This window comes from Balaenoptera ricei, chromosome 5, assembly GCF_028023285.1.
Source record: "Balaenoptera ricei isolate mBalRic1 chromosome 5, mBalRic1.hap2, whole genome shotgun sequence".
NCBI lineage: Eukaryota > Metazoa > Chordata > Mammalia > Artiodactyla > Balaenopteridae > Balaenoptera > Balaenoptera ricei.
Window position 1 is genome coordinate 108990772 of NC_082643.1, and position 18405 is coordinate 109009176.

At 34.9% G+C, this 18405-nt stretch overlaps 1 protein-coding gene across 3 annotated transcripts in view; it reads right to left on the minus strand.

Moving 5' to 3' along the window:
* Positions 1-807: 807 nt before the first annotated feature.
* The window catches only part of PPA2 (inorganic pyrophosphatase 2), an 84334-nt gene continuing 66736 nt past the window's right edge, over positions 808-18405 (minus strand). For all 3 annotated transcript variants that reach the window (XM_059923365.1, XM_059923364.1, XM_059923363.1), the window contains 3 exons: positions 14464-14533; positions 2089-2125; positions 808-1021 (listed from right to left, as the gene is read on the minus strand). In XM_059923365.1, the coding sequence (XP_059779348.1) occupies positions 993-1021; positions 2089-2125; positions 14464-14533 (136 nt within the window). In that variant the 3' untranslated portion in view covers positions 808-992. The remainder of the gene's footprint in view (positions 1022-2088; positions 2126-14463; positions 14534-18405) is intronic.

Here is an 18405-nt window from a genome sequence, read left to right on the forward strand (position 1 = left end):
AGGAAAGCCAGAGGTAGGATAACAACTTGGTTAGGAGGCAAGAGGGCATGAAATTGAGCTGGAGCAATGGGAATGAGGCAGAGGGCTGGATCTGGAGGCATGGAGAAGACCTAGGAGGCTGTTACAAGAGTCTGGGAGAAATAAGGGGGAAAACCTGCATAGTAAGGGTGCAAAGGAATGGAGGGGGCAAAGAAACATTTAGATGACCTTCATGAGTAAAGAGAGGAGAAGGGAGATTCAATATGGTTTCAAGGGTCTGACAGGGGAACTAGGAGAATGTTAATTCCGCTGTTCAAGAAAAAGGGAAGACAATGAGTCCAGTTTTGGACAAGAGGGATCCAAGGCATTTAAAGAGATGTCCGCTAGATAAACCCCAGGAGAGAGAACTGGGCTTCTTATGTAGACTTGGGAGTGATCACCATAGAGACGAGAAGTAAAACTAAGAGGACTTGATGAGAATCAAATGGAGTTTAGGACCTACAAAATAAATGGTAGGAAAGAGCCTTAATAAATGTAAACACATTTACACAGGACTATTAAGAGGACAAAGGTTAGCTAAATGAAGTCTCCACCAGCAATGGACTCAAAAAACATAATATGGTACGAAAATGGGAGCAATAATATCTACAAAAATCGTATTAACTTACTAAATTTATCATTTTTATATTAACTCACAGAAATAAAAGTTAATAAAATCATTGGGTTCCTTCAGGCATGCAAATTGGAACTGGTGAAACTCAATGCTTCTCAATTTTTGCTATGAAATTCAACATCTTTTCACATCAATAAATATCCAAAGGAAACTAATTCAAAAATTTCAATGTTTATTTACACTTTGCATATCTCAAAAAGTTTGAAAAAAAAAAAAAAAGAAGTTTCAACAGGAAGTTAGCAGATTCTCATAGATCTGCTTGTTTCTAGCACTTGGGGGAGATGGAGTCTTGGAGTTTTTAGAGACTGGAATCCTGATGGCAGAACTTCAAATGTTCTCATCACTTGCCAAGGAAGTGCCATACTTGATCTGTGTTTAAAAATGGGGGAAGCAGGGTGTTAGGGAAGGGGTGGAGAGGGAGGGGGGGAGGAAAGGAGGATAAGACAAATTTAATTTAGACCTTTCGGAAAGATTTAGGCAGATAAAAACAATCAGAACTTAGTATGACACACTTCTATATTTAAAGCCACTCACCTTTAAACTCTCGTCCTAAGTTCTCTCATTTGGCTAAGGCCTTATATTCTAGAGCCTTCCCACTTTATTTCCTACATCTTACTGGGTCACTTTAGTCTTTATTGAATAGTACTGAAGCTAGTGTCCTAGCTACGGCATGAAAGGTCTAGGAAAACCCTGTACTGTAAAATCTGACCGTCTGTCAAATACCCAAAATGGGATAGTATTGCAAAGAAACAATCTGTTAGTTTCCCATATAAGGAATATAGTTTGCTTTCCCACGAAATCATGTCTATGCATTTGCTCCTTTCTAAACATCTTACAACTCGATTCATAGTAAATAGTTCTCATTTTTCCTCCAAACTTGCGAGTTGAATATTATTCTAAAGTTTCATATTAAAACGAAAAGGCAAAAAAGCCTTGCAATATTTTAAAAGGCAAATGATACATGCATATGCTTGTATTTTGAAATTTTTACTACAGAACATTTTTACTTGTTTCTCAAAACAGCTTCAAATAATGGTAATTTAAAAAAATGCTATTTTTAATCCTACTATAAATTTTGATTTTAAGATCTTTAGTTAAAATGAGTGATTCATTAAAATGATGATAGATAATAAATAAAGTCTCCCAAGTGCAGACATTTGGAGGCTTAAAATTTATCAGAACTAGCTGGAACCTCAGTACTTCACCAACAAAGTCACTGCACAATCAAACTACTTTCTAGCCTAAAAGTAATAAACGTGTTCCTTATTTTCTGAAATTAGGAAATAATTGATTTCATCAAAATTTTAATGACTAAAAAAGTATTTTACTTAGTTTATATAAATTTTAAATTAATCTATTGTATTTTTTGGGGTCTCCACTACTGTAAATGAATAAATTTACATATCTAGTTCCTCAAGAACCAGCATATACCATACCTTCTTCATTACTTCCTTTATTCAGTGAAAATGACACCTGAAAGATAAGAACAGAGTCTCTGTTATAACGAACATTTAGATGTAGAAACTATATCCAGAATGGTTTTTTTTTTAACATGAAATGATAGAACAAAGTGAATACTCCTCTTTGCCTTTTATTGTTATTGCCTGTTCTTTCAGATAAACAAACCACAGACTTAAGAGTCAAATAAGAAAAAAAAGCATTCTTGAAAAAATTTTCTGTCATTAACCCATGGGAACTACTGAGAATGTGAAGAGAGGAGAGGGGTTTTCTTTCAGTTGCTTCTTTGGCTGAGGCCCTGAGAACAAAAATCCAAGACACACGTTCATAGATACATGCACACATGTGTACGTAGGTACACACACACAGAGACACATTATATAATGTATTTAGCTGTTTTCTAAAGTGTTTAAATTAATTTTTCTATTTTGATGACTGGGCCAAGATTCCTAGAACAGACATAACCTGTGGTAGACAAGATTGAAAAGTCTTTCTGAGATATAAGATTTTTTCCTAATTAAGAATAATACATTTTTAAAGGTTTAAAAAAAAATTTAAAGAGAGATCCATTCTCCACAGAGAAGAATGCACAAAGCCCAAGAATAACCAGAATAAGCATCTATGTAACCAACACCCAAGTCGAGAAATGGAACATGCCAGGCACTTCCCCAGTCATAACCTCTTCTCCCTGAGGTATAACCACCACCCTGATTTTATAACACACTTTTCAGATTTCAAATTTAATAATCAACTTCTAATTCTCTGAATTTGCTCAGCCTTAGTAGGAAAGATCTGCCTCTGATATTTGAGGTCTGGGGCAAATGTACAAATGGAGACCCATATATCATACACCTGAGTATTTAAAGGTTATAAATCAAGCTAACAAAGTGACTATAAAAACTGTTGCATCCTACTATCTTGATAAATATACCTTTGCACTGACTTGGAAGCTCTCGTTTAGCATTCTGGACACCTTAGAGACTGCCTGAACATGGCAGAGTAATGAGAAGAGGCACGTGGCCCTCATCCCGCCCCGCTTCTGCTACCCCAGGCTCCATGCTGTGTTGAGGGCCTCACCTGCACAAGGGTAGCTCACATATCTAGGCGTCCCCTGCCTCCTAACAGCCACCCACAGGCCCCTGTAGAAGTAATGGTGAGCAGAGCCCGCACAGTCACGAGCGTGCACTTGGGGAGATGCCCATGTAGGCCCTGGAAACAGGCTTGCAGCTAGCTGGGTAAGGAATTCCAGGGACCTGAGTAACTAAAAGGTGGTCTAGAATGGGGGCTTGGGCTCCTGGTGAATGCACAACTTTGGTCCCTCGGTCTTGCCCTGTGAGGAGGGATGTGATTGGATGAGGGCCAAAGCAGGATCCTCTAAAAAGAAGGACCCAAAGCAGGGCCCTCCCTAGGTCTAAGGACAGTCTTGAAGAACAACTCAGCAGGAAAATATAAATTTCAGCAATATTAAAAGATTCTCTATGATAGTTAATGTGCCAACTTGGAGGTTGGTTTTGGTTGAGATTAACTTTTAAATTGGTGAACTCTAGGTAAGGTAGATTGCCCACCATAATGTGAGTGGGCCCCATTCAATCAGTTGAAGGCCTGAACAGACAAAAAGACCAGCCTCCCCAAGCATGAGGGAGTTCTCCAGCAGACTGCCTTTGGACTTCATCTGAATCCCTGGCTTTCCTGGGTCTCCAGCCGGCCATCCCCTTCTGCAGATTTTGGAATCACCAAGCCTTAACAATCTCTTCATATGTATCTCTTATTGATTGTTTCTCTGAAAAACGCTGGCTAATACATTCCTCTGAATCATAAATGGGTTAAAGTTATCTTTCCTTCTATTCTTTGAGAAAAAGGTTAATCAAATATGCTTTGTTTTATTTTCTATCATACAAAATGATGATGTAACAATGTAAATAAAGAAGACCTCTGTACAAATTTTATGTAAAACATCCGTGAGATTTTTCCAAGTACTTCAAAAAAAAAAAAAAAGAAAGAAAATTCTATTCAGCTTCCCAGCACAGGGAAAATGCTTAACCATGGTTGGTTTTGAGGATGGCAGAACTTAAATAATTCTGGGTGTGAAAGTAACACTACAACATAAAAATTGAGATTAGGCCTTTGGGATTTGATGGCTCTATTTTTCTAAATAGACTATAAAACAGAATAACTTGCTTATTCTTTGAAATTCTTATGCTCTTTAAATTGTTCAGGATGCCTATTACAGAGTTTGTTGGAAAGGTAGCTGTTTAGATTTCCTGCTTAAAATTAGCAGCTGCTTCTTGCTGGAACTGTCAAACATTTCAGGGGAAGAAAATGTATGATATATGAAATAGAATAATTGAGCAGCTTCTCATTAACCTAAAAAGCATTACAGAAAAGAAATGGACAAACTACTCTAGCTAAAACATTTATCATTACATTTTATTTTAAAAATAATTCCCAGAATGTTTTATTTCTTTATTCCTGAAATATATTTCTTGGTTGGTAGAATATATTCAGACTGTACAAAGCCTCATATAAAAGAAAACAAACATCACAGGTAAATCTAACAGAGATAAAATAACTATGAAAGTCTGGAAGTTTTTTGGTTTTTTTTGTTTTTTTTTGTTTTACATTTTTCCATGTTAACATATGTCAAAAGAGACCAACATTTAAATTTGAAAACAACAGTGGGTTCATGATACACATCAGCTATTTAACTCTTCATCTACTGTCAATGACTTCCTGATTCTTAAACATTACACTTGCTTACAGAAAATGGAAGAACAAAGAAACGCACAGAGCAGCATTTTAAAGTGACCTAATCCCAACCCTCACTCTCAGAAGTCACCATCATTACATTTTCCTTGTAAGAAACAGAAGGATTTTCAGTTACTTCTCCTAATTTCTCAGTAGGGGACGAATGTGGGCACCCTCTACTCATCTAAGATAAATTCTCCAGGAAACTGTATTACTTTATACTCTCATTCTAAAAATGCTATCTCCTCTCCTCTCCCACTCCAAAAATACTTCTCATGAATATTCATATCTTTAATTTCTTTCAAACAAATTTAGTGTTCTCATTACCAAAGTATTCCTCTTTTATCAACCAAAGAAGGCTTACTCTTTTCTGTCCCTACTCATGTGTAAACTGTATTTTAAATGAATATGAACTATTAAACAACTGTTTTGTACTCCTTCAGATAACCCCACCAGGTCCCTATAGGCATTTTCACCTGCAGGTTACATTTGTTCAAATTAATTAACAAACATGACACACTCAACCAACATAAAAGCTTGCTTTACTACATGATATGAGGATTGATGTTCTTTTACTTTATTATAAGGATTCAAAATTAAAGAGAAAAAAGTTCCTGATTTTTCATTCAGGTGCAGTAGGGTTTTAGTTGAATTAAATTACCTTGGGTATTCTCTCCCTGCATTATGTTTCCATGGTTCATAAGGCAGTTACTCTATATTCATTTTTTTTTTCTTCTTCCAGTTTTACTGAGATATAATTGACATACAGCACTGTATAAGTTTAAGGTGTACAGCATAATGATTTAACTTACATCATGAAATGATGACCACAATATGTTTAGTGAACGGCCATAATCTCATATAGATACAAAATTAAAGAAACAGAAAACACATTTTTCCTTGTGATGAGCGCTCAGGCTTTACTCTCTTAACAACGCTCATGTGTAACATACAGTGGCATGAATGCTATTTATCCTACTCTACCGTGTATCTCTAGTAGTTACTTATCTTATGACTGGAAGTTTGCACCTTTTGACTGCCTTCATTCAATTCTTCCTCCCCCCACCCCCCACTCTGGTAACAGCAAATCTGATCTCTTTTTCTGAGTGTGTTTGTTTGTTGCAGTATAAATGACCTACCACACTATGTTAGTTCCTGCTGCACAATATAGTGATTTGGTATTTCTATGCATTACAAAATAATCACCACGATTAATCTAGTTACCATCTGTCACCATACAAAGATTTTACAGTATTATTGACTACATTCCCCTTGATGTACACTTCATTCCCATGATTCACCTATTTTGTAACTGGAAGTTTGTACCTCTTAATCTCCCCCATCTATATTCATTTTATTTTCACATTTCTTTTCTGATTTCTGCTTTATAAATCAACAAAACTTGACCAATTCTTAGTTATCCATAAACAAAATGTAAGAGTATTTTTTTTTTTTAATATTTGGCTGCGCCGGGTCTTCGTTGCGGCACGCAGGATCTAGTTCCCCGACCAGGGATCGAACCCGGGCCCCCTGCTCTGGGAGTGCGGAGTCTTAACCACTGGACTACCAGGGAAGTCCCTGTAAGAGTATTTTAGGTTTATGTTAGTTTAATCTACTTCCTCTTCCTTTCAAGAATGTATACAATTGGTTAGTAGCTGAAAAAAATTATTTTACTTTCATCTCCTTTGTCCATCTTTCAGTGGTAATGCAGCGAAGCTTTTAAGAGGAAAGAAGGGGAAAGGAAGAGGGAGATACACTAGAATCAGATCCTGATTTATCAAGAAAATACATTATTTAAATTTTTTAATAGTAAACTGCCACAAAGATGTTCATTTTCAGAGTCACAAATAAAACAAATCTGTATGGCATAAATACTGTAGCATGACCTCATTAGAAAAATCACATCCACAGAAAGGTTCCACTCTAAAGGGAAACACAGTCCTCTTTGATGCAGATGTAAAGTGAGTGCCCACAGAAGGAAGGGTCTTTTGCCTAGGCAGTCCAAGAAGTCCAAGCAACCCTGGTGATAAGAGGGTATCCCAGCCAGAGTGACTTCAGAACTTAGTTTTGAGTTGGCTTGATTTCAAAAACCAGAAGCCAAGGATTGTCATCTTGTTCTGAGATGTGTAAGGAAACTGTTGCTGTTGTCATCAATAGCTTTAAGCAGAGATGAAGTACATGCCCAAAGGAAACGATCTGAGAAGCATGCTGTTAAAAGTCCTATCCAACAACTATAATGAACTGTAACATTATTCTTCTGGTCATTACTTTTCATATTTGAAACTATTTAAAAATATTCATTAGTTGGCAGTTTCCCATTAGAGCACAGAACCCCAAAGTGTGCACTTCTAAACTAGCTGCTTTATTGATTATCTTTGTTGTGGGCCTCTAAAAAAATGTTAATATGGCTTTGGTGTGAATTTTTTTAAGTGCTATTGCTTTTAGCGATAACAATGCCTCAGACTCACATCAGACGCTTTTGATGATGGATTCACCTAAAGTCCTTCGCCTGGTTATGTAAACGCCAACATGCGTTTATGAGATTTCTGGTAAAGTTTAGGGATGAAAGAGGTGGCCACAGTATATACTGATGTTAACTGCCCCCGTACGGGATAACCAACTGTTCAGGCACTATTTGTTGAAAACTTATTACTTTGAAAATCAGTTGTCCACATATATGTAGGTCTATTTCTGGATTTGTTTTAACTGATCTTTCTCTAGTTTTACACCATTACTATACTCTTTTGATTACTGTAGTTGTATAAAATGTCTGGAAATCAGGAAGAGTTGGTATTCCAACTTTGTTCTTTACACAGTTGTTGAGTCTATTCTAGGTCCTTAGTATTCACATACATGAGTTTGTCAATTTCTACAAAAAAGTGTATTACAATCTGATTGATACTGCATTAAATCTATAGATCAATTTGAGAATTGACATCATAACAATATTGAGTCTTCCAACCCACGAACATGATACATCTTCCCATTTATTTAGTTCTCTGATATCTATGGGCAATGTTTTACAGTTTTCAGGGTACAGGTTCTTCACATTTTTTTTCCAGATTTATTCCTAAGTGTTTCATATTTTTGAAGCAATTATAAATAATGTATTTATTTTTCGTTTTGTTCCTAATATATAAAAATACAATTGTTTATTGTATATTGAGCTTATATCTTGCAACCTTGCTAAAATCACTTATTCTAGTAGCTTTAGATTTTATGGAATATTTAATATAGACATTCATGCCATCTTCCTTTATAACCTGGATGCCTTTTCCTTCTTTTTAATGCCTTCCTGCACTGGCTAGAAGCTTCAGTACAATGCTTAATAAAAGCAGTGGGATCCAAGGTCTAGAGTTGTAGAGTTGTATTTACAGAAAGGTTTTTAAGTGCAAATTTAAGTTGTTTATGCCTATTTCTTCTTCAGTGAGTTTTGGTAGTTTATGTATTTCAAGGAATCTGCCCATTTCATCCAACTTGTGAAATTAACTGGTATAAAGTTTTTTCACAATATTTCTCTATTGTTCTCCTAATAGCTCCTAAATCAGTAGTGATGCCACTTGTCTCATTCTTGACATTAAAGATTTGTCTTCTCTCTTTTCTTTCCTGAACATTCTGGCTAAAGGGTTTATCAGTTTTGCTGGTCTCAAAGAGTCAATTTTTGGTTTCATTAATTTTCTGTGTTGTTTTTCTGGGCATACAAACTCCCTTAATTATGAAATATCAATACTTCAAACACACAGAAAATGAAGAGACCATTATAACAAATATCTACTCTCTAGATTTTTTTAGAGTTAGCATTGTTATTTCAGAAAAGTTACAACTGAAGTCTCTTTTTCTCCCGACTCATCAAAAATAAAGACCTTATTTATTTTTATTCCCTCTCAGAAGTAACTTCTCCTAACCACTATGCTGAAACTGGTGTTTATTGTTCTTATTTATGTTTCTAAAATGTGAGCAACGTATCTATTTGTATTCATTAAAAATATATGGTGCTGCTTTGGGTGTTTTAAACTTTACTCCAACAATGCATACTATATCCTGCTGCAAATGCTTTTTCCACCCAACACTGCACTTTCAGGTTTTATCCATGTAGAGTCATATAGTTCTAATTCACATATTTTACCTGTGGTATAGTATTCCACTGTACAAATATACTACAGTTTATTTACCCAGTTTTCTATTGATAGACATTTGTCCAGTTTCCAACTTTCCCATGTCTGATCATAAAAACGTATGTATTAGTGTCTCTATAGAATGTACATCTAGAAAGGTAACTTCAGAGTAGTGGGTTATAAGCATCTTCAACTATACTAGAAATCACTTAATTGCTCTTCAAGGTAGCTGTACTAATTTATACTCCCATAAAGCATATCAACAAGTACGAGTGGTCTCCCTTCTCCACTTGCTTAAAAACACTTGTAAACATTTGCCTATCTGATAACTATGAAATTGCACTATGTCTTAATTTGATTTCATTGATCAATGGGGAAATACAGCAGATTTTCACATGTTTACTGGCAATTTAAATATTCTCTCTTGTGAGTTGCCCATTTATACTTTTGCCCATTTTTTTTCCTACTGGTGATTTTTTTCTTGTTGATTTGAATAAGTTGTTAATCCTTTTGTCACTTATATGCAAGTATCTTCTCCCAATCAATGGCTTATCTTTTGACTTATTTTGTGGTATCTTTAATTGTTTACAGCTTGAAAAAAACCTTTATTTAAATTTGTCAGTCTTTTCTAGGTTATTCCTGGCCCTTTAATATTCCATATAAATTTTAGGATTATCTTACCAAGTTCAGTGAAAACCCTATTGAAATTCTGATTAAAAATAGATTGACTTCATTAATTAATATGGGAGAAATTGTCATTTTCATAATTAAGCATTCTTTTAAACTGTTGATAAGTCTATTTGGGTTTTCTGTTTATTCTTGCTTTGACATTGTAATTTATATTTTTTAAAAAATTGTCAATTCATCTATGTTTAGAAAGGTATTGCCAAAAGCAATTTAGAATATTCCTTTCTTTCTTTTTTTTTTTGGCCACACTGCGTGGCACGTGGGATCTTAGTTCCTGAAAAGGGATCGAATCCATGCCACCTGTCCCCCCTGTAGTGGAAGCATGGAGTCTTAAACACTGGACTACCAGGGAAGTCCCGAGTATTCCTTTCTGATTACTTATGTATCTCCTGTGTCTTAATAATGTCTTAATTTTAATTTTTGATATTTTTATTTATGGCTTCTCTATTTCACTGCCTTTCCTGTAATAAGTTTGTCTATATTATTAGCCTTAAAAGAAGAAAATCCAGCTTTTATTTTAATTGATCCTTTTCATTATCTCCTTGTTTTCCATTTCATTAAATATTTGCTCTACTCTTTATAATTTTCTCTCTTATAATGTAAAAAGATAGAAAAAAACAGTGCTTATTGAGTTGAATTTTCAGCCTCTCAATTTTCTTTCTTCATTTCTGCTGTATACAGTTAATTTCTCTCAAAAACTATTTTTGCTGCATCATGCAAGTTTTGACATAGAGTGATTTAGTTGTCATTCAATTTTAAATATTTTATAATTTTTCATAATTCATGTTTTTTAGGCATGACTTGAGAAGTATTTTTAGTTTCCAAACAACACAGATTTAGGGTTTTTTTCTTTTAATATTTTTATAACTGATTAGTAACTTTGTTATACTGTTGACAGAGAATGTGGTCTGCATTACCTCAACTCTTTGGTATTTTTTTCCAACTCTTTGTGGCCTAACATATACTCAATTTTTGGAAGTGTCCACATGTACTAGAAAAAACAATGTATTCTCTAATTATATATATTAGATAAAGCTTGTAAATTTTGTTCCCATCTTCTCAATATATTTTCCAAATAACACTTTATATACAGTAAAGGATCCTAAAACTAGCATCTTAAATCCCAGAATCAATTGTCATTAAATATCAACTGATATTAGATCTGAAAGGAAAACTACATGTGTATGCACACACGCACACTCATGTGTGCACACACATACACATACATACATTCCTTGTTCCCTATAAAGGCTCTGAACCTTGTTCCCTGAAATAAAGCTCCAACTTCTGGTCATACAGTCTTCAAAAACTGGGAAAGAGTCCTACCTTTTTGGCTATAAAAAAGACACACTATCCAGAAAAATGTAATTGGGTGGTCCTGTGGTTGAACTACCACTGAGAGTTACTCCTGTTGCCGGTGGCCACACACTGTAGCCCGGACGCCCAGAGTAACCAACTGTCTCTGTGGATCCCTAGTGTGTTCAGATCTAAGTAGCAAACCTTGTTTTTGACACAGCCATGCCTTTCATGATTGTATATAATTCAAACATCTGCATTTATAAACGAAATCCAATAACCTTTCTGACCATTTCAGTTCTCCTTATCCTCCTCAGATCCAGATCAGCTATCCTTCTTAAGATCTCTAACCTAAGTCTGACAAATTACTTCTGTAGATATTTTCTCTTTTGTTTCTAAAATGCATCCAAATAATAGTCATCAGGGTGTTGGCTTTTATTTTATTTTTCTTGGTTATGGTGACACTATTTTTCCTAATTTAATTGATCTGTACATATTGTTGGGTGACTACTTAATGATTTTGGGGGGAGGCCTCAATGCTACTACACTTAATTGTATTTTGATCAATATATGTTCACCAGTATATGCTTCCTGCAACAGTTCTCCTAATCCCTCAAGAGTTTAGTCCATTTCTTTTCTTTGTATACTTTAAAAGTATATGTTCACCAAAGCCAATTACTTGATCCTAAAATCTCACCTAGTTAACGATCATTCTGAATATTCTGTGAATATACATCTAGAAAGTGAAAACTTGTATTACTATCTGGCCTTGTTTTAAGCATAACTTCGGGCTCATTTATTTATCTATTTTTTAAAGATTTTTTTGATGTGGACCATTTTTAAAGTCTTTATTGAATTTGTTACAATATTGCTTCTGTTTTATTTATTTTTTTGGTTTTTTTGGCCATGAGGCATGTGGGATCTTAGCTCCCCCATCAGGGATCGAACCCATACCCACTGCACTGGAAGGCAAAGTCTTAACCACTGGACTACCAGGTAAGTCCCCAGACTCATTTAACATCTACACATCTGTCTTAAGATAATATTACCTAAGTTGATTAACTTGTTAGAATGAGTTCACTTATTCTAAGTCCACTAATAAACCTTGGGGTTATAATTTGTTTCCATACAGGCCCAGGATTGATGTGGTCTGAACATGATCAAGTTTGATGGATGACTTTAATGCCTTAAGTTATTCTGAGCAAGCAAAGGACAAACAAAAGCTGACAGTACTTTGAAGTCAGTGCAACATTCAATATATAGCAAAATAGAGAGATCTGGGAATATATACCTAAGTAATGCTGATTCAAACATCTCAATGTGGTTCTGAAGAGAAAATGCCAAGTCAAAATGCTCTGACTACAAAGAATTTCATTATTACAAGTTGATAAAATTTTCAGGATAAATTGTTACCTAATCTGAGCTCCTGAATCACTAATGAGTCTGCTAATAGAGCAATTCTTTGACTTACAAATTTTTAACGGTGAAATCCCGTATACAGTAAGTTCCACTAGAGCTGATGACGAGGGACTGCTTTCTCTGCATTTTGATTTTCTACCATAGCTTTCTCAGTGAAAAATCAGTATAGCACCTTCTTCATTATTATGAAACACAACAAAGCTACCAAACCATGTAATTAAAGCTGGATGTTAATGTTTCTGAATTCTAATCTTGTTCCCCAAATCAAACTATCCAGATCATATCCATGTTCTCCAATTATTTTTTTTTTCCAAGAGGACTTTTCCTACTAATATGCTAGGAAACAACTTTTTAAAAAAGATGTAAGATTGAAACTTTATTCTTACAGCTAATTTTAAGACAGGTATCTATTATATCTATCATTTATAAAACCCAAACTAAAATAAATGAAATAGTCTTAATCTGAGATTAGTGGGAGACTACGTGAATAAAGTTTTTGTTTTCCTTAATTTTTTTCTTAAAGAATTAATAATAAATATTGATGGGAACTAAGTTCAGAATCTAATGACACAGATATAAAATTGAAAACTTGAAGAAAATACACCGAGATTGTAGCCTGCCTTACTGTCATAGCTCCCCTGCTTCTTCCCTTGCTTCCCTAGCCCGTTCTCACCAACGCAGCCAGAGTGATCTCGTTAAAATCTAAGTCAGATCATATCACTCCTTTGCTTGAATCCCTCAATGGTTCCTTCTTATTCAGAATAAGAAATGAAATTCTTAAAATAGTCTCTAAGGGTATTTTACAGTGTCTTTCATAATAATTTGCCTCCACTTTCACCCCCAGATCCACGCATTTCTGCTCTCATCTCCTCCTTTCTCCCTTAGACTCTTTCTACTCCACCAGCCACTGTGGCTCCTCGGGTATTTCTTGAACATGTCAGGTACCCACTTGCCTCATGGCCTTTGGGCTGCAGCATGGAATTCTCCTCCTTTAGATAGTCACTTGGCTCAGTCCCTTACCTTCTACAAATCTTGACTCAGGTCCGTTCTCCCCTCAGTGGGGCTGTCCCCTACTACTTTTCAATCACTACAACTCCCATCCCACTCCTGGCACTTTATCCCCTCTTCCCTCATTCATTTTTCATCATAGCATTTATCGCATTCACAAACACTATATATTTCACTTGTGTATTTATTTATTATCCATCACCCCAACTAGAATGTCAGCTATACGAGACGAGGAAAGAGGTTTTTGTGTCTTTTAATACTGCATCCCCAGCACCAAGATTCTAACCACACGTAGCAGGCAATAATTAAATAACTGATTAATTAATGGGAAAAAAATTCAAAGCAGCCATTGTGAGCAAACATTTTTGTTGTTCCTTAAGTAAAGATCTAAATTCACTAGTTTCTATCTGATAATTAAGAGGAAAAAAAACCCCAAAACCCTTAATTAATAAATGGGATTTCTAGCCTAAGATCACTCCTGAACACACTTTACATAGCAACATTACTTGATTATCTGAATTTGAATTTTCTTATTTAGTGGCCTCCAAATCAAGCATTACTTTGCTAATAAATTCAGTTGCCTCCAGGCAGCATTATCACTAAGACATGTAAAAATCCGAGGATATCTTCTTAGTTAAGAGAAGGAAAGCTTGTGAGGCAACCAAACTAAATGGAAAAAAAAAAAAAAAGGAAAAGAGATGTATTTATTTCATTTTTTTTGAGCCAAAATGCACCTGTGCCAGCAGCCAGTCACAATTTAGACACTGGATTGTGGATAACTCATGGGAACAGGTCAGTATAGAGGAGAGCAAATGCATTAAAACAACAATAAATTGGTGAAAAATAGTATCATATGAAATCAGTTAAGTGGTTAATGTACTTTAGAAAATAGAAATACAACTAAAAGGTTTTAAGGTTTTTAATCTAAATTCCCTGCATAAAAAAATAATTTTAATGTTATTTTTAAACTTTATGCTCCCCAAAAGGCTTGATACATTTCATTGCTAGATTTTTCAGAATTTCTGCTAGACTTCTCCATGACATTTATAAGAATAAAGGATTCCTTGGACATTTGTCCCTTACCGATTCAACTAATGATCTTGCTTCCTCTTGAGAGCAATGGAAAGGGCTATCACATACCTGCACATTTGTGCTGGAGAGGAAAAGAGAATATTATTATTAAACAGGATAAAAAAGGAGCAATTACCAAAAAGAAAACCAGCTCTCAAATACTTTACATTTGAGTGTATGATCCCAGCCAACAGTTACTGAGTCTTTGGATCTCAGTGGATAATAACACATACACATACTCTCTCTCTCTGTCTCTCACTCACTCACTCAAAAGGAGACAAGAGACCTTCTAATGCAGAATGCTAGAGCACTGCAGACATGTGAATAAGATACCCTGAAAAAGGACCTGGATGAATATAAATTAGGACAACTGGGGTCTTGTACATTCTTTCAGGCAAAGTTATAAATATAAAGTGCTCCATAGCATTGCACTCTCCAGAATTAAAAAAAAAAAAAACTCAAATGATAGTATACAAATTTAAATAATCTCCTGGTATTTATAAAAGGCTATTCCACTACCCTTCACCTTTACTGAAGAAAAGAAAAAACAAATTTGACCCACAGAACGACGACCATGAGGAAGAACTTTCCTCTAAGTGAGGTGATAAACACTGTAATTGGCTGCTGAAAGATGTTGTAGAATCTCTTTCTCAGACAGGTATGGAAGACTAAGCTAACAGTGGTGAGAGGAAACCACAGGAACATGAAAACTCAGTTTTTGTGCAAGTAAGGAAGCTTAGCAAGGCACAGACAGCAGCTCCTCCCATGACCAGTAAAGGTCTATAAAGTCCAAAGTCTTCCCACACAGTGGGGACTAGCATGCTATCTCCACAAACATGCTACCCACCACGTATTTCTTACCTCCCAGATGAAAGCAAATGCATCATTCCCCTCAAACGTATTAAGTCTGATTTTTTAAAATTTCATCAAAGAAATTGGATTAAAATGGATACAGAAAAAGGTAGTACAGAAGGGCATTAAAGCCAAATTAATTTTTCACAATTGAAGGAATAAGTGATTAGCAGATCCCTAAAGGAGATAATTAATAGATGAAACACACACATGCACACACACACCCACACACACGCATGTGTGCTCTCCAAGTGGATCTAAGGGATGTACATTATCAAATTTATTTTGGCAATGGCTTTGTGAAATATGCTGGGATATATATGATAAAAGATCTGTCTAGTTATTTATTTATCTTCTCAGCTACATCTGCCCATAATCAGACACTGGGTACATAGCAATTATGAAAGTGGTCATTTTGCTTTCTATCCAGACTCAAAATGTGGAATTTGTTTTCATTCTTGGCATAAGTGATGATGTTTGATGAAAGGTGGCATTATCATCTTTAAGACTAAACTATGTTATACTCTCTTCTTCACAGCCCATGTTTAAGTAAGCTAAAAATTGAAAAAGGTAAGGCTTTATAAGTTAAATGTTTCTCTAAAGAAAGTCAAAACTAAATTTAAAAGGAACAAGGCAAAAAAACAGACACTGAAAAGTCTTAAGTGCTACTCCTCTGAAGAAAACATGGTGTATACTAAATATGCTATACACCAGCGGTCCCCAACCTTTTTTGGCACCAGGGACCGGTTTCGTGGAAGACAATCTTTCCACGGACTGGGGTGGGGGGAGGGGGTGGATGGTTTGGGGATGATTCAAGCCCATTACATTTATTGTGCACTTTATTTCTATTATTATTACTTTGTAATATATAATGAAATAATTATACAACTCACCATAATGCTGACAGGAGGTGGAGCTCAGGCAGTAATGCGAGCTATGGGGAGCAGCTGTAAATACAGATGAAGCTTCGCTCACCCGCCCACCACTCACCTCCTGCTGTGTGGCCCAGTTCCTAACTGGTCACGGACAGATACTGGTCCGTGGCCTGGGGGTTGGGGACCCCTGCTACACACAATGTTTTTAACATTAAAACTACACCAAAGTGAAACATTCCTCGGGAATTGGTGTATGAGAGAGGAAAATGGTGATGAGAGAACAGGGAATCCTGTAAATAGGGTTGCCAGATAAAACACAGAACACCCAGTTAAATTTGAACTTCAGATAAACATCAAATTATTTTTTAGTATAAGTATGTCCCAAGCAAACTATTTTTTAGTATAAGTACGTCCCAAGAGACATTTACATTAAAATCTGAAATTTAGATTTAAGGGGGTGTCCTCTATTTTTACCTGTTAAATCTGATAACCTATTTTTAAAGTAATCCTCTATTCCCACAACAAAGCAAAACCATCAACAGAAATATTAGAAAAGAAAGAAAATAGTAAAGCCAGCACTGTAAATTTAAAAAACTGAGTAACTTTTAAAATATTCTGTAAATTTAAAAAACTGAGTAACTTTTAAAATATCCCCAATAAAACATCTTGACAAGTAACCAGCTAGAATCTAGGAAGCCAACAAGCTCTGCCATTTTTCACCTTGGACAAATTATTAGTATGGCTGTTTCAAGAATTAAATGGAAGGTATATACAAATGGACTTAGGAGATTCTTGAATGATATATAATATATAAAAGAGGAGAGATTACAAAGCCCCTTGTTACTATTTCTCCAATAGCCCCCCCCCTTTTTTTTATAGCATTTTATTTCTACAAACAGTGCCATCCTCCTCACTAATATCCTTTTAGTTAATAAAGAATGCAATCTGGGTTGCAATATACTTTCCTCAGGATTTAAGGAAGTGATTTTTACTTTGAATGTTTGAAGGTATAATAAAAGGCATGTTATCAAGAAACATTTTAATTTTATCTGAATTGTCCCTTATACAAAAATAGTTAACACTGACTCATATTATTTATTGATTCAAAAAATTATTCTTATGCCATGTGTTAGGGACATTTCTAGATGCTGGGGATACAATGTTGAACCATGGAGCCCCCATGAACATTGTAATATTTAGGGTTCTTTCTAGCTTTCAAACTATGACTATGGCATACAAGAGGAGAAGCAGTATAACCACTTAAAGGAAAGATGATGGTGCCTACTATAAGTGAGATTAAAAATACTGACTGGGAAGAATGTGCTGTTTTCCTTTTTATAATAAGATATTAAATATTTTGTTCTAAATTTATAAACATTGTGTAGCCTACACACGATCTTGCTGATCAAAATAAGCAGATATGACATTAGAACAAAAGATCAACAATACCAAAATTTCTATGCACAACAAACCAAATTTCATTTACAAATAATAAAGATATATTAATAGTTATATAAAGAGCAAAATAAGTCGTTAAATAAAAAGAAACAGAAATAGAAAATTACCTGCAAATAATAAACAGATACCTAAAAGATGAAATTTACAGAGCCAGCAATATGAAATTATAGTCAAGAGAAGATTATTTTCTTCAAGACAATTTCAAATCAGACAAAGGTCCACACTCATGAGAATCCTCAAAGACAGTGCCCAGGATTCAGATTGCTCAAGGCTTTTCATTCTAAAGCAAAGTACTCAAGAAAAAAGGAGAGACAAAATTTAAAGAGATAAGAATGATGATTTGGGTCCATAACCTCCAGAGTTTGTCGAAGAAAACTGACATTGAAGTAAATCTATACAAAGCTAAAAGAACTGGAGCTAGCCATATATGGATCAGATACACCTTCCTCTGGAAAGGTAAAAGAAACAACTTCAAGACATAAACAATTTGGAAGAATATATATATGAAAAAATATATATATATATATATATTTGAAATATAGACATATTTTGAAAAACTTCATATATATTTATATAATTTTTTCATTTAGTAAGCATGTTTAAACTACCTACTATATGCCAAGTCCTGTCACTAGGGCTAAAGTACAAACTCAATTTAGAGCATAAAAAAAGTAATAAAACAGTCCAAGTTCTACCTAGAGGTGTGAAATAGCAGTGATATGAGAGCACAGGTGAGGGTATAGTTAATTTTGCCCAAAAGAAATGAAAA